The 15,640-nt window shown below is 52.3% G+C and overlaps 1 protein-coding gene across 2 annotated transcripts in view; it reads left to right on the top strand.

Moving 5' to 3' along the window:
* TOGARAM2 (TOG array regulator of axonemal microtubules 2) overlaps positions 1 to 14,179 on the top strand; it is a 57,917-nt gene extending 43,738 nt beyond the window's left edge. For both annotated transcript variants that reach the window (XM_047782352.1, XM_047782351.1), the window contains exons 18-20: positions 792 to 1,008; positions 9,260 to 9,346; positions 13,700 to 14,179. In XM_047782352.1, coding sequence (XP_047638308.1) covers positions 792 to 1,008; positions 9,260 to 9,346; positions 13,700 to 13,956 — 561 coding nt within the window. In that variant the 3' untranslated portion in view covers positions 13,957 to 14,179. The remainder of the gene's footprint in view (positions 1 to 791; positions 1,009 to 9,259; positions 9,347 to 13,699) is intronic.
* Positions 14,180 to 15,640: the final 1,461 nt, after the last annotated feature.

Below are 15,640 nucleotides of genomic sequence, written 5' to 3'. Positions count from 1 at the left end.
CAAATCGGAGCTATAGCATCTGGCCTACACCACAGTCACAGCAACGTGGGATCCGAGCCGCGTCTATGACCTACACCACAGCTCACAGCAATGCCGAATCCTTAACTCACTGAGTGAGGCCAGGGATTGAACCTGTGTCCTCATGGATACCAGTCAGATTTGTTTCCACTGAGCCACGACGGGAACTCCTGTTCTGTTTTTAGTGGTAAACCGAGGATGAGAATATCTGCCTCATGGATCGTTAAGATCACTCCTTGTGGGAGTTCCTGTTGTGGCTCAGCAGTAACGAACCCAACTAGTATCCATCAGGACATGGGTTTGATCCCTGGCCTCGCTCAGTGGGTTAAGAATCTGATGTTGCCATGAGCTGTGGTGTAGGTCGCAGAAGCGGCTTGGATCCTATTGCTGTGGCTGTGGTGTAGGCCGGCAGCTGCAGCTGCAGCTGCAGCTCCGATTTGACCCCTAGCCTGGGAACTTCCATGTGCCGCCGGTGTGGCCCTAAAAACCAAACCAAACCAAAAAAAGCACTCCCTGAGCGAGGGCAGAGGACCTAACGAGATACTCTGGGCTCTTTGCCCTCAACGAGTACTTGGTATACAATCATTTCGCCCTCTTGTTCCCCTGTCCTCTGAGAGGGCAGCTCTTCTTCGTCACTAGGAATGTTCTCGCATAGCTTGGATGGCCCTTGTCAGGGATGCAGGAGGAATCCCTGCCGAGGGCGGCTAGCTGGGCAGTGGGACTCCTGCTCAGCCTGGGTTCCCACGGGCTCTGGGTTTCTATTCCCTCCATAGGTCTTCGATGCTTTCACCCCAAGGCTTCAGGATTCCAACAAGAAAGTGAACCAGTGGGCACTGGAGTCCCTCGCCGAGATGATCCCCCTCCTGAGAGAGAGCTTGCACCCCATGCTGCTGTCTGTCATCATCGCTGTGGCAGACAACCTCAATTCCAAGAACGCAGGGATTTGCGCTGCCGCCGCCAGAGCGCTGGATGTCATGATTGAGAGCCTGGGTGAGCCTCCCCGCAGCCCCTGCTCCACGCTGGTAGGCAGCTGGCTCCCTCCCTGCTGGGGAATCAGCAGACAGTGAGAGGCACTGGTTGGCTTTCAGGCCAAGTATGTCCCCAGAGGCCGTGCAGGACAGGGCCTCCCAGGTTCCTGGTTGGCAGATTTTTCCATGTCACGTCCCCCTGGGGGCCTTCGATGATGATGATGAGCGGAGGAGATGCGGAGATGACCTGGTCTTGGAGCCTCATGGTACACGGGCAGGAAATGATGCGGCCCTGGCCACACAGAACCACAGCGAGGAAGCCAATAGAGCGTGATGGAGAGAGAGATCGGGATTGCGAAGGAGGAGTTAGGAAGAGCTGTCAATTTTTTTAGTTGTAGAAATGGAGGAGGAGATGATGTGGCTTTGTGGCTTGGAGGGGGGACCAGGCAGGATGCTGGTGAGACGGTAGGGCACGCGTGTTGGAGAGGACGAAGTTGATGGGGGGGGGGTGGACCCAGGCGATGGGCCACCTTGATGGTCTGGCACAGGAGTCAGGCTGGGATCCCGTTGGCTTTCTGAGCATAAAATGAGAGCTGCCTTTTAGGAAGATCGGGGCCAGGATTTGGGGTGGGAGGGATTTAGTGGGAGGAGTAGAGGGTGAGGGTGCGTGGGGAGTGGGGGCTGGGGGAGCGATAAAAAGAACAGAAAGGGGGCAGCTATGGGAGAGCCATCAGGAAAGGCCGGGGGGCCTCTGTTCCTAATGTGCTTTGCAGCATCAGATCTTGGTTCTCGAACATCAGGTGGAATTTTTGGTGCAGCTACTTTTGCTCCCCATTCCTTCTGGAGAAGATGAGAAGGTAGCACTGGTGTATCGAGTACACAGACTGAAGTGCAGGTTTGAAACCTCAGATGTGTGAGAATGTCATAGTACATGACAGACTCATGTCCAGACCAGGAGAACCACGAGTTTTCACAAGCTGGTCTTGCCTTTACCGGAGGAAGCATATAATCTCAGAACGGCTCTTGCCTTGTTGCTATCTGTTCCCATGAGCACAGAGCAACGTCCTGCCTCTGGGTTCCACAGAGCATCCCCTTGGGGAGGCTGGCAATGCCACCTGGCACACCCACCCCTCCTCATCCCCAACCCTGGCCTGAGCTCCACTCCCTGGGGCCCGGGACAGCTGCTGTGTCCTTGGCTGGAGCCTCCAGGAGAAGTTTCAGTTACAAATCAAAGGCCTGGTCAGGCCCTTCTCCGCCTCTCGATATCATAAATATTGTCAATTTCCTCTCTTCATCTCAGAGGGAATTTATGATTTGCTGAGTTTGTTGCTGTAGAACAAACAAAATAAATCCAGCTCTAAATTACAGCTTGTTCTCAGTGCTGCTCTGGGTACGTGAAATTGCTGTTGCCAATAACCAAGGCTCTTGGTAAATCACCGCGGGCCCTGGATTTATTGGGAAAACCTGCACCTAACAGCAGCTTTAGTTATTTGAAGAAGCCAAGCACCCTTGTCTGGGGAGAGGAGCTTTTACCTCATCCACCTCCAGGTATTTCAGGGTCTCCTTTTTGCCACTGGGTTGGCCTCTTTGGGCACGCTGGAGCTCTGGAAATTTGGGCTGCAGAATCCGGTGTCTCACATTGTCACAAGACTTAGGTCCCCTCTTCTTGGGGCCCTGCTATACCCACTTGGGCTGGACAACCTGGAAAGGGGGCCTGGGGGTGGCCGGCTTGTGACCTCACCACACCTTGAGGCCGGCTGCCGCATCCAGAAAGATGCTGTAGGTCTCCCGTCCTCCTGGGACAGGGTCTGCTTGGGGATGGCCAACGATGCTGCCTCGGGTCCGGGTCCATCTGTCGCAGGACTTGGTGCAGGGAGAATGGAGGCCGGCGTGAAGGGGCACTGGCTTCCTCTCTGCTTGAGGTCAGTGCTTAGCTAGAATGGAATGGGGTTGGCTTCAAAGGGATAAACGGAGCCCACTAACCCCTCACTCAAGGCCCCCCTGGGCCCCAAAGGGTGAAGCCCAGGCTCCTGGCTCCAGGTCATCTGAGCAGGTGTAGGTGAGCGCTTTGCTGTGATCTGTACCCTTTAAGCCCAACCAGTAACGCTGGTTTGGGAAGCGTTCTGAACTGTGAAATAATGAGCCAACTTCTAAACCCACAAAGGTCAGAACGGGAGGGATTTAGGTTGCTCACAAGAATTCATCCCTGCCAGCGAGGACTGGGGTGGAATCGCGCTCTCCCGGGGGAAGGGTCCTCTTCTGCCTGGAATGGTCGGAGCCTGGCTTGCAGAGGGAAGCTGGATGCAAGCAACGAAACTTGCCACTGTCTCAGGGGCTTGGCTGGTGGAAGCAGAGCCTGGGGCAGGCGTAGCAGAACCTCTTCCTTCCCGTGTCTCCCGGGCTGAGCCCAGTGGCTCCAGTAGACCTTAGCACCCAAGGCCCCTCCTGGAAGCGGTGTGGAGCTCTTTGAGCAGAGGGAGCTTTCTCCAAGGCCAGCTTCTTCATGCTCCAGGAGGGATTCTGGGCTCCAGGCTGGAGAGGAGCTGTGAAGGGCTGTGAAATACTTAAGTGCGGACAGTCACATCTTGTTACTGTTTGCTTCCTGCTCAACGGGGGCCAAGGGGGTCGAGAACACAGTCAGGACAGGCCGTCTTCTAGCACAAAGTCCAGATCACACAGCCACACTGGGAGGTTGGTCTTTTTTTGTCTTTTTAGGGCCGCACCCGCGGCACATGGAGGTTCCCAGGCTAGGGGTTGAATCGGAGCTGTAGCTGCTAGCCTAGACTACAGCCACAGCAATGTGGGATCCAAACCATGTCTACGACCTACACCACAGCTCATGGCAACACTGGATCCTTAACCCACTGAGCGAGGCCAGGGATCCAATCTGCAACCTCATGGTTCCTAGTCGGATTCGTTAACTACTGAGGCACCGAGGGGGACTCCCTGGGAGGTTGGTCTTAGGCAAGCTCTTGATTCTGGAATTTAGTGCCAGAGTCAACTCATCAGCCACCATATCTCTTCTGGTCCCCTGCTTTTCCCTGGTGTAGCGAGGCTGTGGTGTGGGTGTGCTGGTTGACAGAGCAGGTGGGGTTTCTGCCCACGTCTCCTTTGGGGGAACAGTGAAAAAGGAAACATGTCATGAGCCCTGCTCCCTACACTCTGTCCTCTGTCCCTGCCCTCTGTCCCTGCCCTCTGTCCTCTGTCCCTGCCGGCTTGAGGGCTTCTCCAGGGCCGAGCCTGGAGGGGCATCCTTTCTACTCAGCACCAAGACCTCTGCTTTCAGGGCAGTTGGTCCAGGGATCAAGGCGGCTCTCCTGGCTGTGCTGCCTTTGGGCTCTGTTACTGGGTTAGTTACAGAAGAAACTTCACTAATTAAACTACCAGACTGCTGATAGCTCACCCCTTCCTGGTCAGACTGAATGCCAAAAGGAGTTCTCTTAATTTAGTGCGGCCCCTGGCCCATGCTGGAGGGGGCACACAGGCTCAGAGATGGGCAGCTTCAGATCTGCTTCTGCTCTTTTGCTCTGACTTCAAATTCATCACCCTATATAAGTCATATGACCAACATTATATTCGTGAAATTTAAAACCCCATATGTGGAGTTCCCGTTGTGGCTCAGTGGGTTAAGAGCCCAACACAGTGTCAGTGAGGACGCGGGTTCAATCCCTGGCCTCTCTCCATGGGTTAAGAATCTGGCATGGCCACAAGCTGAAGTGTCCGTCACAGATGAGGTGCAGATCTCGAGTTGCTGTGTTGCTGTGAGCTGTGGTGTAGGCGGGCAGCTGCAGCTCTGATTCAACCCCTAGCCCGGGAACTTCCATATGTTGAAGGTACAGCCCTAAAAAGGAAAAAAAAATTCATTCGTGATGCCCCTTGAATACACTGGCTGCTTAAAAATGTCTCTTTGCTCTTCTACTTTTGGTCTAAGGGATACAGACTTCCCCAGTTAAAAATCGTAGTATCAGTACAACTTTGACTTTGCTCCGTCATTCAATTCTACCATTTCCCATGCTACGCGGTCTTTCTAGTTAACTTGAAAATGTGAAGTTTACTTTCCACCTCTGTAGAAGTCACATGCATTCATTCCTGAGAAAATGAAAAATGTGAAGCATTGGGAAGAAAAAAAAAAATCTTCACTTGCCATTAACATTTGACACTTTCCATTTTGGGTATTTTTTCTGTGCATATTGGTGGACCACATCATGACTATGTCACGCTTATTTTAATACATTAGTTCTTTATTATGTAACACTAGGGTTCTAAGTACAGCCAGCAGACATTGTCAGGTATTTCTTTTTTAAAAAATGATTTTTGTTTTTTCAATTATAGCACACATTTAAATTTGTATCCTGCTTTCAAAAAAGCAGCGCATGAGCATTTATGTATAATTACACACTTGAGTCACTTGTAACAGCTCCATCACGTGCTGTGTGCTATGCCATAGTTTGTATTTTTCTGTTTCAGTAGATCATTCCCAGTTTTCCTGAAATGAACAGACCTGCCTTTGGTGGCCACGGAGAATTCGGCTGTGTGACATAGTTTAACTCACTGAGTCTTGTGCTTATTGGTGGACTTCAGTGTCTTTGCCGCCACTGTCCGTGGGACCAGGTTTTTAAAAATTCTTTCTTTTTGTTTTTTTGGCCTCATCTGTGGCATGCGAAATTTCCTGGGCCAGGGATCAAACCCATGCCACAGCAGCGACTTGAGCCGCTATAGTGACAACGCCAGATCCCTAGCCTGCTGTGCCACAAGGGAACTCCCTTTAAAGCTTTCTTAAAAGCCCTTCTCTGGCTTCCCAGGAGCCTCAGGGCTTGGCTCTATGGAACAGGCGTGAAGCCCTCTCGGCCTCAGCCCCGGTGTGGAGCGGGGAGGCTAGGGCCAGGGAGGTCGAGGTGTTTGCTCTGCCAGCCCCTGGCTCTTTTCTCTGCATTGAAGGGCTTTGCTTGTCCTTTGTGTGGGCAGCACCAAGGCCAGTGTGGCTTCCTTTGAGAGCAGAAGAGGATCCTGTGAAAACCTTGGGCTAGTGTGGATTTTTAAGGTTTTGAAAGTTAGAGTCCAGCCTCTTAATTGGACCCTCCGCCATGGAGGTTCCTGGGCTTTCAGAGTATCTCAGGGTAATAATAGTAACAGTAGCTACAAGAGCTGATACTTACACAGTAATTATCTGCTCAAAGTGCTATCCTAAGCAGCTCTACGAGGAAGGTACTTGTATTACCCCCATTTTATAGATGGGTAAACTGAAGTTTAAAGAGGGTAGGTGACTTGTCCAATGTCACACAGTAAATGTGGAAGAGCTAGGATTCAAATCCAGGCAATCCGGCCCCAGAGTCCACCGCCTTAGCCACTGTCCTTTACTGCCTCTCATTAAACCTGGATGTGGGGAGTTCCCGTTGTGGCCCAGTGGTTAATGAACCTGACTAGCATCCATGAGGATGCAGGTTTGATCCCTGGCCTCCATCAGTGGCTTAAGGATCCGGTGTTGCTGTGACCTGTGAAGTAGGTCGCAGATGTGATTCAGATCCCTGTGTTGCTGTGGCTGGGGCGTGGGCTTGCAGCTGCAGCTCTGATTCAACCCCTAGCCCGGGGGCCTCCATATGCTGTGGGTGCGGCCCTAAAAAGAAAAAAAAAAACAAAAAAAACCTGGGTGTGACCTCTAGGGTGAACTGTCACTATAAAAGCAATCAGAGGCAGAGAGGCAGCTACTCAGAGTGGAGTCTGGAATAGACCAGTTTGGGCCAACTCGGTGCCTCTGTTTTAACATTGCCTGTTCTCCATAAGCATTTATTGGGCACCTGTTGTGTGCCAGGCACCATGGGAGCATGGGCTGATGCAGATGGCTGTGGGATGTGCATTCGCAAGTATTCCCTAAACTCTCTGCTTCTCTCAGGCTCTGGAAGGCTGTGTCAGTGGCCAGGAGAGGGGAGGTCCAGTGGTGCCCAGAGAATGTCCTGGACTGAGTGTTGGTGGGGAAGAGTAAGGAGGGAGAAGCCCTTGCTCTCAGAGGTGAACTCATGGCTGATGATGGGGGTGGGAGAAACAGAAGCACCTGGAAACAGTATCGCAGGTGACGTTGACACAAACTTCTGTTCTTACACATTTGCAGCTTTACCGGGACACCCTGAGGCCACTTCTTTGCTAACTGCAGTCTCCTAGAGCCTGGAATCTCTTATCTCCCAGAACAAATTATTTTGGCCTTATGGATGGAGCTTTTGCAAACCACAGAGCTTTTGAGTTTTCTCCTCTGTATTTCTTCCAGATCTCAGGAGGCAAGCAAGGGAAGCAGGAGTTAGCTCTTAGCTAGAATGGTTGCCTGATGGGAAAAACAAAGCTTTGATTGCATATCTCTGGGGATGCTGGGGCTGTGTGCTAAGGTATGGAAGGAACTCAGAAAAGGTGGAACCTCAGGGAAAAAAAAAAAAAAAAAAGGGAGTTCTTGTTGTGGCGCAGCAGAAATGAATCCAACTAGGAACCATGAGGTTGTGGGTTGGATCCCTAAAAAGCAAAAAAAAAAAAAAAAAATTAAATGGGGAAGAAGGAGCAGCTTCTAAATCCAGTAGCCATGGGATCCAGCTGGAGTTGATTTGTTTTTATTTTATTTATTTTTTCCTTTATCAGCCACACCCAAGGCATATGGATGTTCCCAGGCCAGGGATGGAAGCTGAACCACATCTGCACCTACACCACAGCTGTGGCCGTGCCAGATCCTTAACCCACTGTGTCGCAGGGGTAACTCCTGGGGATGATTTTAGAAATACAATCAATGAGTGCTAGAGAGTCTCTTTATCCCTAGAACCTCTCCCAACCCACTGGCTGGGATTTCAACGTTAGTTGATGACATTCCTTCACGCTCCAAGTGGAGACGGGCTCAGGCCTCAGGCTTCACCCATGGGTGTGGCTGGGTAGCAGGAGAGCTGGGCTCCTGGGGTGGTGTGGCTGGAGTCCTGGGAGGTTATATATAAACTACTGGAAGGTCCTTCTTACCCCTACCCCCCAACCTGCACGGTCCCTCCTCTGACCCTGCTTGACCCAGCAAGGTGCTTCTGCTCCTGTTAGGGTGACCAGCCTTCCTGGTTTGCCAGGGACACTGGGGCTTTCTGTGCCATGATGCGGAGAGTCCTGGGCAGACCGAGGCATGTTGGTCACCCAGGCTGCAGAATCCCCAGGCTCTTGGTTACCTGAGCGTGGAGCTTCCCGCTCTATGTTAGGGTTCACGTTTAAGTGCCTGTCTCCTCTGCGAAGGCGTCTCTGGAGGGGGAAGGGGAGGAGGAGGAGGAGGACTAGGTCTTTCGTTTCCTGGCTCCATGCTTGTTACCTAGAGGCTATCAGGCTTTGTTCAATGTAGGATACGCCCATCGGCTCTGGGTGGATCCTATTATTTAGAGCCCAGGTTCAGGCTGTGAGAAGAGCCACGATTTCCGAATGCTGATCCTAGCCTTTTACTGATCCTTGGTATGGTCAGGGCTTAGTGCCTCCGTTCTAAAACTGTATCCACATCTGAATCTATTCATCCATCTATCTCTATGTCATTCATCTCTGTTTGTTATCTATCTCTGTATCTATTATGCACTTGTCTATCTGTCACTTATATCTGTCACCTACTTGTCTGCCTACCTGTCCATCTATCGATCTATCCACCCACAAATCAGCTCTCAATTGCACATCTATCATCAGGCATCTCTATCTACCTCCCTCTTTTGCCCCAAAGCTCACCGTGGTTTTGAGGATGCACAGGCAATAAGAACCAGATCCGAGAGTTCCCGTCGTGGCACAGTGGTTAACAAATCCGACTAGGAGCCATGAGGTTGCGGGTTCGATCCCTGGCCTTGCTCCGTGGGTTAAGGATCCGGCGTTGCCATGAGCTGTGGTGTAGGTTGCAGACACGGCTTGGATCCTGCGTTGCTGTGGCTGTGGTGTAGGCGGGTGGCTACAGCTCCGATTCAACCCCTAGCCTGGGAACCTCCATGTGCCACTGGAGTGGCTCAAGAAAAGGCAAAAAAGACCAAAAAAAAAAAAAAAAAAAGAACCAGATCCGTGGGAGTAAACGGGGCCTGTTTGGGAGCCAGTGTAACTATCACAGGCCTCTTACTGTTCCCCAAACATCCCATGTATATTCACTTTTTTCAAGTGGCCTCCTTGTGACCTGGAAAACTTAATGCAGCTCCCCAAGGGCCTCCTCCCTACATGGGTGCTGTGGATACCTCGCCCTGAACAGTTGGTGCCCTCGCTGGGGCCACAGCATCACGGCCACTGACACCCTCTGTCTCTTTCAGACAACCTCGGCCTCCTCCACGCGTTTGCTGGGCGGGTGCGTTTCCTGAGTGGCCGTGCAGTGCTGGATGTCACAGGACGTCTGAATGGTGAGCGGCCCAGCCTTCCAGCCCTTCTCTCTTCTTTCCAGCACGTGGTGGAACCACCCTCTTATCTAAGACCAAAAGTCACCAGAAAATTCCCACAGACCATGTGCAAACGTTGATAACCTGCTTATGTGGGGTCACAATGAGGCCGGTCCCCAAAATAGTTTAAAAGAAACAATTCTGCATGTCTTCCTCTTTGCAAAGGGGGCTTCCCTAGGGGACCTGCGCGTGAATCGGAAAAAGCCACCCTTCTGGGTAGACACCATGTGGTGGGGGCAGGGCTGGGTCAGCAGCGGCCCTGTCACCCTGACCTTGGGCAGGTTACTTAACAGGTTATTGAACTTGCCAAAAGCCTCCTCCTCCCTCCTAGGAGGGTCCCATCTAGGAAGGAGGAAAAGGACCCAATCTCTTCTCCCAAGGGTCCCCTTAAAAAGCAGATGGATCTTGACACCCCCTGCTTAAATCCTCGCATGTCTCCAGGGTGGTGTCCAGGGTCCCTGGAGTGGCCCACAGGGCCCGGCACTGCCTGGCCATCTAGGCTCCGCCCCACCCCCACCCCCAGTGATATGCCCTGTCATTTATTTCTCAAGACAACCCCACAAGGAGGGTGTGGCTTCCACGTTTTTGCAGAAATCCAAACACAGAGCTCAGAAAGGTTAAGTGCCCAGGGTCCCTTAACGAGTAACCCAGGATTTGTCCCCCGGAGCCAGGCTGCAGAGCCGAGCCCTTGACCTCGTATAGGCTGCCATGCCTTGCAGGGGGGGCAGTCCCTGCCTTGGCCTCCTCGGTGCCAGCCTGTTGCAGCGGCTCACTTTTCTGTCCTTGCCCCTTTGCTGGCCCACATGCAAAGCCCTTCTCATGCTTCTCCCTCTGGGCAGTGCCTGCTTGGTCTGGTGTTGCCTTCACTATTTCCCTTCTCCCCAGGCCCTCACCCCCCGACCCATCCGAGTTGCCTGTGCCAGCCTCTTGCTGGCCAAACCAGGGATTCACAACATCAGGCTCTCTAGAGGTGCTCAGCGCATGTCACCTGCCTGAGGGCATCATTCCAGCTCTTCCGCCACCCCACCTTGGTTCCTGCCTTGGCTTTGCACCCCAGTCCTCCCAGTGTCCCCAGAGTGGCTCCTTCCTGTCCAGATGCCAGGCCTTCTCCAGGCAGAGAGGGGCGAGTGAGGCAGGGCTGGGGGCTATGATGCAGCTGCCGTGCCGTGGGTACCCTGGGGTGAGACCACCCTGGGTACCAGGCTGGGAACCCTTATCTGTCACTCAAAACCAGCATTCTCTGGGGGAAACCCTTACTTGTCCTTGTTTTAGGTAAATTACAGGCTCCAGGGGCCGGTGGGTAGCCATTTACTGTAAATGTTACCCACCTATTTCCAAGACGCCTCAAAAACAAGAGTTTCTACACAGTTCTGTTAACTCTGGGTCAGCCAGGACCAGGGAAGGAAACTTCAATTGACACACGGCATGGACTAATAATAACACAGCTTAGCTCAGGAGTAAATCTTTGGCTAATCACCTCAGCTGCCTGTTAAGCGCGAAGTTAATGGGTTTTCCTCATGGTGCCTCCCACCAGTGCCCACTCCAGAGCCAGCCCCTGCCCTCAGGCAGGTGAATGTGGACTCAGGACGCAACCACCTCTCTGCTGGAGGCGGGAAGTTCAGGGGCAAGGTGTTGCGGGGGGGCGGGGGGTGGGTGGGTGGGGAGGCGTGGCAGGTTAGGGGCAGGGCCCTGCCTGGGCCTGGCTCAGGGATAGTTCTCACCTCTGTGGGGATGAGAAGCAGTTCAGTAAAGGTAGATGATCAGGATTATTGGGTGATGACCCCCCCCCGCCCGTTCCCTCTGGATGCTCCCCTCCATTTTCCTCTTGCTCTCCACCCCCACCAGAGGTGGGGGGGCTGACCTGGTGGCTTTCCCTTCTCAGCCTGCTTCCAGCACAGGTAACTCACCTACTGGCCCCGCTTTATGTAGCTGTTCGCAGCTGGGTTGGCTCACAGGGTGCAGTTCTGCCTTCCCAGGACTGTGGATTGTATTTCTGAGGGCTCTGCGACACGGGGAGCTCCTGGGGAGGCCCACAGTGTGGGTGCAGGCACCCCGAGGGTAGGGCCTCAAAGACAAGGTACCCGTTCGATGGGAACTGGCACCGTGAGAATGTCAGGCTGAGATAAGGGGGGCCCGGGCCACCCCCTCGGGTTCCCCACTGTCTTGGGCCGGCTCTGAAATCAAAGGGACCCGTTGGGGCTCCTGCTACAAATGTCCTGGGGGATTGGATGACATTAAAGCTAATGAAAGACGAACAAGTTGGGGGTTTCCCTAAAAACAAAACTCCAGTCCAGCCTCTGAAATGTGGACCCCCTAGAGATTTAGGGCTGCGAGAGGTGGGAAGAGCGTGCACTTTGGAGTTGAGGCAGGCTTGGCCTCGGTCTTTCCCCCTCGGTAGCTGGGGAGTCTTGGGCAAGCTCCTTGAGTGTTGGTTTCCTTCTCTGTGAAATGGACAAGGTCCTGCCTCTCGGGTGAGCGTGAAATGGAGTCAGGACACAAAGCTCTGAGCCCCAGATTCTGGCTCAGGCAGTGGTAGTTTCCAGGGTGTCTCTCAGCTCAGGGATCTTTTCAGTTTCTTTGCCCCATAAATAAACAATCAAGCACTTCTCTCCGCGCCGAGTGCCTTCAGCACTTAGCCTTTGGCAGGATGACAGGCTGAATGCACTGATTGTCGAGCGAGCATCGCTGGCATGAACACACTTAGGGTGATGTGGCCAAGGCTGAGGCCCAGAGCAGCCCCTCCAGAGTGGCTTGGGGTGGCCTTTGTTTGTTTGTTTTTTGGTCTTTTTAGGGCTGCAACTGAAGCATATGGAGGTTCCCAGGCTTGGGGTGGAATCAGAGCTGCAGCTGCCGGCCTACACCACAGCCACAGCAATTAGGGTAGCCTTTGATGTGGCCTTGACACTGGGGGCAGCCCTGACATTTACTGCATGATGGAAGGCTTGCTAGCAGGTTTCAGCCTGCTTCTGGGTTTTCTGGGGTTTAGAGAAGGTAGGGGGCCTGGGGGATTCATCATTGGAATGAAGGGTCTGTGCAGGGCCCTCTAGTTTACAAAGTGTGTTCATGCCTCCTGCATTATTGCTGGGCATAGAGTGAGGCTCGGCCTCAAGACTCAGGGAGGCCATGCTGGTCTTGTCTCCCGCTGGGTGTTTTATTTTCCAGAATGCTTCATTTGAGAGTCTCAACCTATCTCCTAGCACAACTTTCCCGTGTGTGTGTGTGTGTGTGTGTGTGTGTGTGTGTACTCTCTTAGGTAGCAATGCAGAATTAAAGCACTACTAGGACCAGCTACTCTTTGTCACATTTCCCATGCATTTATTATCTTATCTCTTACAACCTCGAGTCTTTGGTTCAGAATTATTATCCTTACTTTACAGATTAGGGAACAGGCTCAGAAAGCTTGAGTGGCTTTTGCAAGCTCGCACAGCTTACATAGCAGAAGCAGAATTGCCATCAGATGTGTCTGCCTCTTTCCTCTGCCCTGGACTTGAAGGACCAATTATGATTGTCACGAGCCCTGTGCGTTTTGCCTTTGCACACCCTTTTTGCTCCATTAAAAAAAAAAAAAGGTTTAGGTGTTCCCGTCATGGCTTAGTGGAAACGAATCTAACATCCATGAGGATGCAGGTTTGATCCCTGGCCCTGCTGAGTGGGTTGAGGACCCGGCATTGCCATGAGCTGTGGTGTAGGTCACAGACACAGCTTGGATCCTGCATGGCTGTGGCTGTGGCTGTGGCTGGTGGCTACAGCTCCAATTTGACCCCTAGCCTGGGAACCTCTATAGGCCACGGATGTAGCCCTAAAATAAAAAAGACCAAAAACAAACAAACAAAAAACAAAAACACACAAACCCACACCCCCAAAACAAAAAATTTTAAATTTTTAAAAAATAGAATATTTTATAACTGGTTGGTATGAACACAAATATAAACCAGGCTGGATACTGTTTTCTTTCTGATTTTAAAAGAATTGAAAACCTTGGGAGTTCCCGTCGTGGCCCAGTGGCTAGTGAATCCGACTAGGAACCATAAGGTTGCGGGTTCGAGCCCTGGCCTTGCTCAGTGGGTTAAGGATCCGGTGTTGCCATGAGCTGTGGTTTAGGTTGCAGACGCAGCTTGGATCCCACGTTGCTGTGGCTGTGGCTGTTGCTGGCAGCTACAGCTTTGATTAGACCCCTAGCCTGGGAACCTCCATCAGAGTGTCTCATGCATTGGTCAGCCCTGCTGGCTTGCCCGCCTTTTAGGGGACAGAGTTGGTGTCCCAAGAGAGGGAGAGAGGGCCTGACTCAAGTAACTCTCCCTCTTTTCTCCCTGACAGTGTTGGTGGCCTCAGTTTACCCCCGGAAGCCCCAGGCCGTGGAGCGCCACGTCCTTCCGGTCCTCTGGTACTTTCTGAACAGCATGACGGGGAGCGGCGTCCTGCCTGGGCGCGGCGGGAATGTCCGCTCGGTGGTCGGCCGGCTGTGCAGGACCCTCCAGGAGCAGATGGGCTCCCGGCTGCAGGACCTGGCCGCCGGGCAGCCAAAGCAAGTCCTCACAACGCTCCAGGAGCTCTTAGGCACGGAGTCCCTGTGAGGCGGCCCAAGGTCACTGACAGAGGAAGGCCCCCGACAGCAAGACACCTGGCAGCTCAAGCCCCTCCCAGCTGGATTACGGATGGATCTGGAATGCGCCATCACTGTTTTGATCTTATTTTATTTTTATGATGGAATAATCCCCCCCGGGCTCCTTTCCTGTAGAGTTCAGATGTACATAGTCTATTTTGAAGTAGAAATAAAAGAATTACTTATTTTTCTAAGGTTTTATTATCTCGTACTTTTTTTTTCCTTTTTGTCTTTTTAGGGCCACACCCAGGGTGTGTAGAAGGTCCCAGGCTAGGGGTCGAATTGGAGCCATAGCCACCGGCCACAGCCATAGCCACAGAAACACTGGATCTGAGCTGCATCTTCAACCTACCCCATAGCTCACGGCAGTGTGGGATCCTTAACCCACTGAGCCACATGAACCCAAGTCCTCATGGACACTAACTGGGTTCTTAACCCACTGAACCACAATGGGAACTCCTGTCTTGTACTTTTGTTTGACTTCAGAGGACTTTCCAACAGCTAGGGTGTGTGACAAAGAAAACAAAACATGATATGGAAACAACCTGAGTGCCCTTCGATGGATAAATGGATAAAGAGGTGATTTGTGGGTAAAACTGCTCACACAATGGACTACTACTCAGCCCTTTAAAAGAGATGACATCTTGTTATCTGCCATATGATGCTAAGTAAAAAAAGTCATGTGGAGAAAAGACAAATACTGCTAGATTTCACTCATGTGGACGATAACAAACAAACAATAACAACGAAAGAATAAACCAAACCAAAGCAACACAGAGATACAGAGATCAGAGTCGTGGTTCCTGGGGAGGGGTGGGGGGTGGGTAAGGGCACAGCGGGTAAAGGGATGAACTGTATGGTGATGGACAGAGACTAAACCTTTGGTCGAGCATGCCCTAGTGTGTACAGAAATCGAAACATTATTGTACACATAAAAAAATAAAAGACAAAACATGACCACCTCAAAACCAGCTGGAGATGACAAAGAGACAAAGAATTAGGGAGAAAGCACAGCACAGACCCCCATGTTGCAGGCCACTTGGGGGCACAGCCCCAACCTGTGAGCAGCTGGACAAGCCCTCTTGAACCCAGAGAGCCTGAGCTGGTCATTCAGATCCAGCCCATTTGTGATAAGCCTGGTTTGGGATGAAGGTAACCTCTCCGTGGGCATCCTGCTTCTGCCTTAGAACATCCTCAGCGCAGTGTCTGCGGAGCCTTTGGGAACCTGCTCACAGATTCTGCCCGGCGCATCAGAAGGCAAGGAGAGTTTGACATGGACATGGCTAAGAGCCTTCTCTGGAAGTTGGCTTTCTGGTTAGTTCTGAAGAGGACTGGACGATGTCTCACGCTTAGAGTAGCATAAATGAAAGAACCCGATGGAGCAAAAGCACCACGTGGTGTGCAGATGTCACGTGGGCGCTCTGAAATTGCACTGGTTACTCTGGTTGGACCAGATCAGGAAGCTGGAGAGGTGTGTTGGATGCAGGCTGGACCAGAACACGAGGAAGCTGAGAGAAGGTGCAGCCACTGATGGGGTAATGAGAGAAATGCAAAAACGTGTCCTGGCAGTGAGGGAGATGCCCAGCCTAGGCTCTGGACACCGCAGGAGTGGTTCTGCCTTGCCTGGGGTCCGTGCGGGTTGACCAGCATGTGCC

Source organism: Phacochoerus africanus, chromosome 5 (assembly GCF_016906955.1).
Source record: "Phacochoerus africanus isolate WHEZ1 chromosome 5, ROS_Pafr_v1, whole genome shotgun sequence".
NCBI classification, from domain to species: domain Eukaryota; kingdom Metazoa; phylum Chordata; class Mammalia; order Artiodactyla; family Suidae; genus Phacochoerus; species Phacochoerus africanus.
Note: the sequence above shows the minus strand (reverse complement) of the source record. Positions and strands in the feature narration are given on the sequence as shown.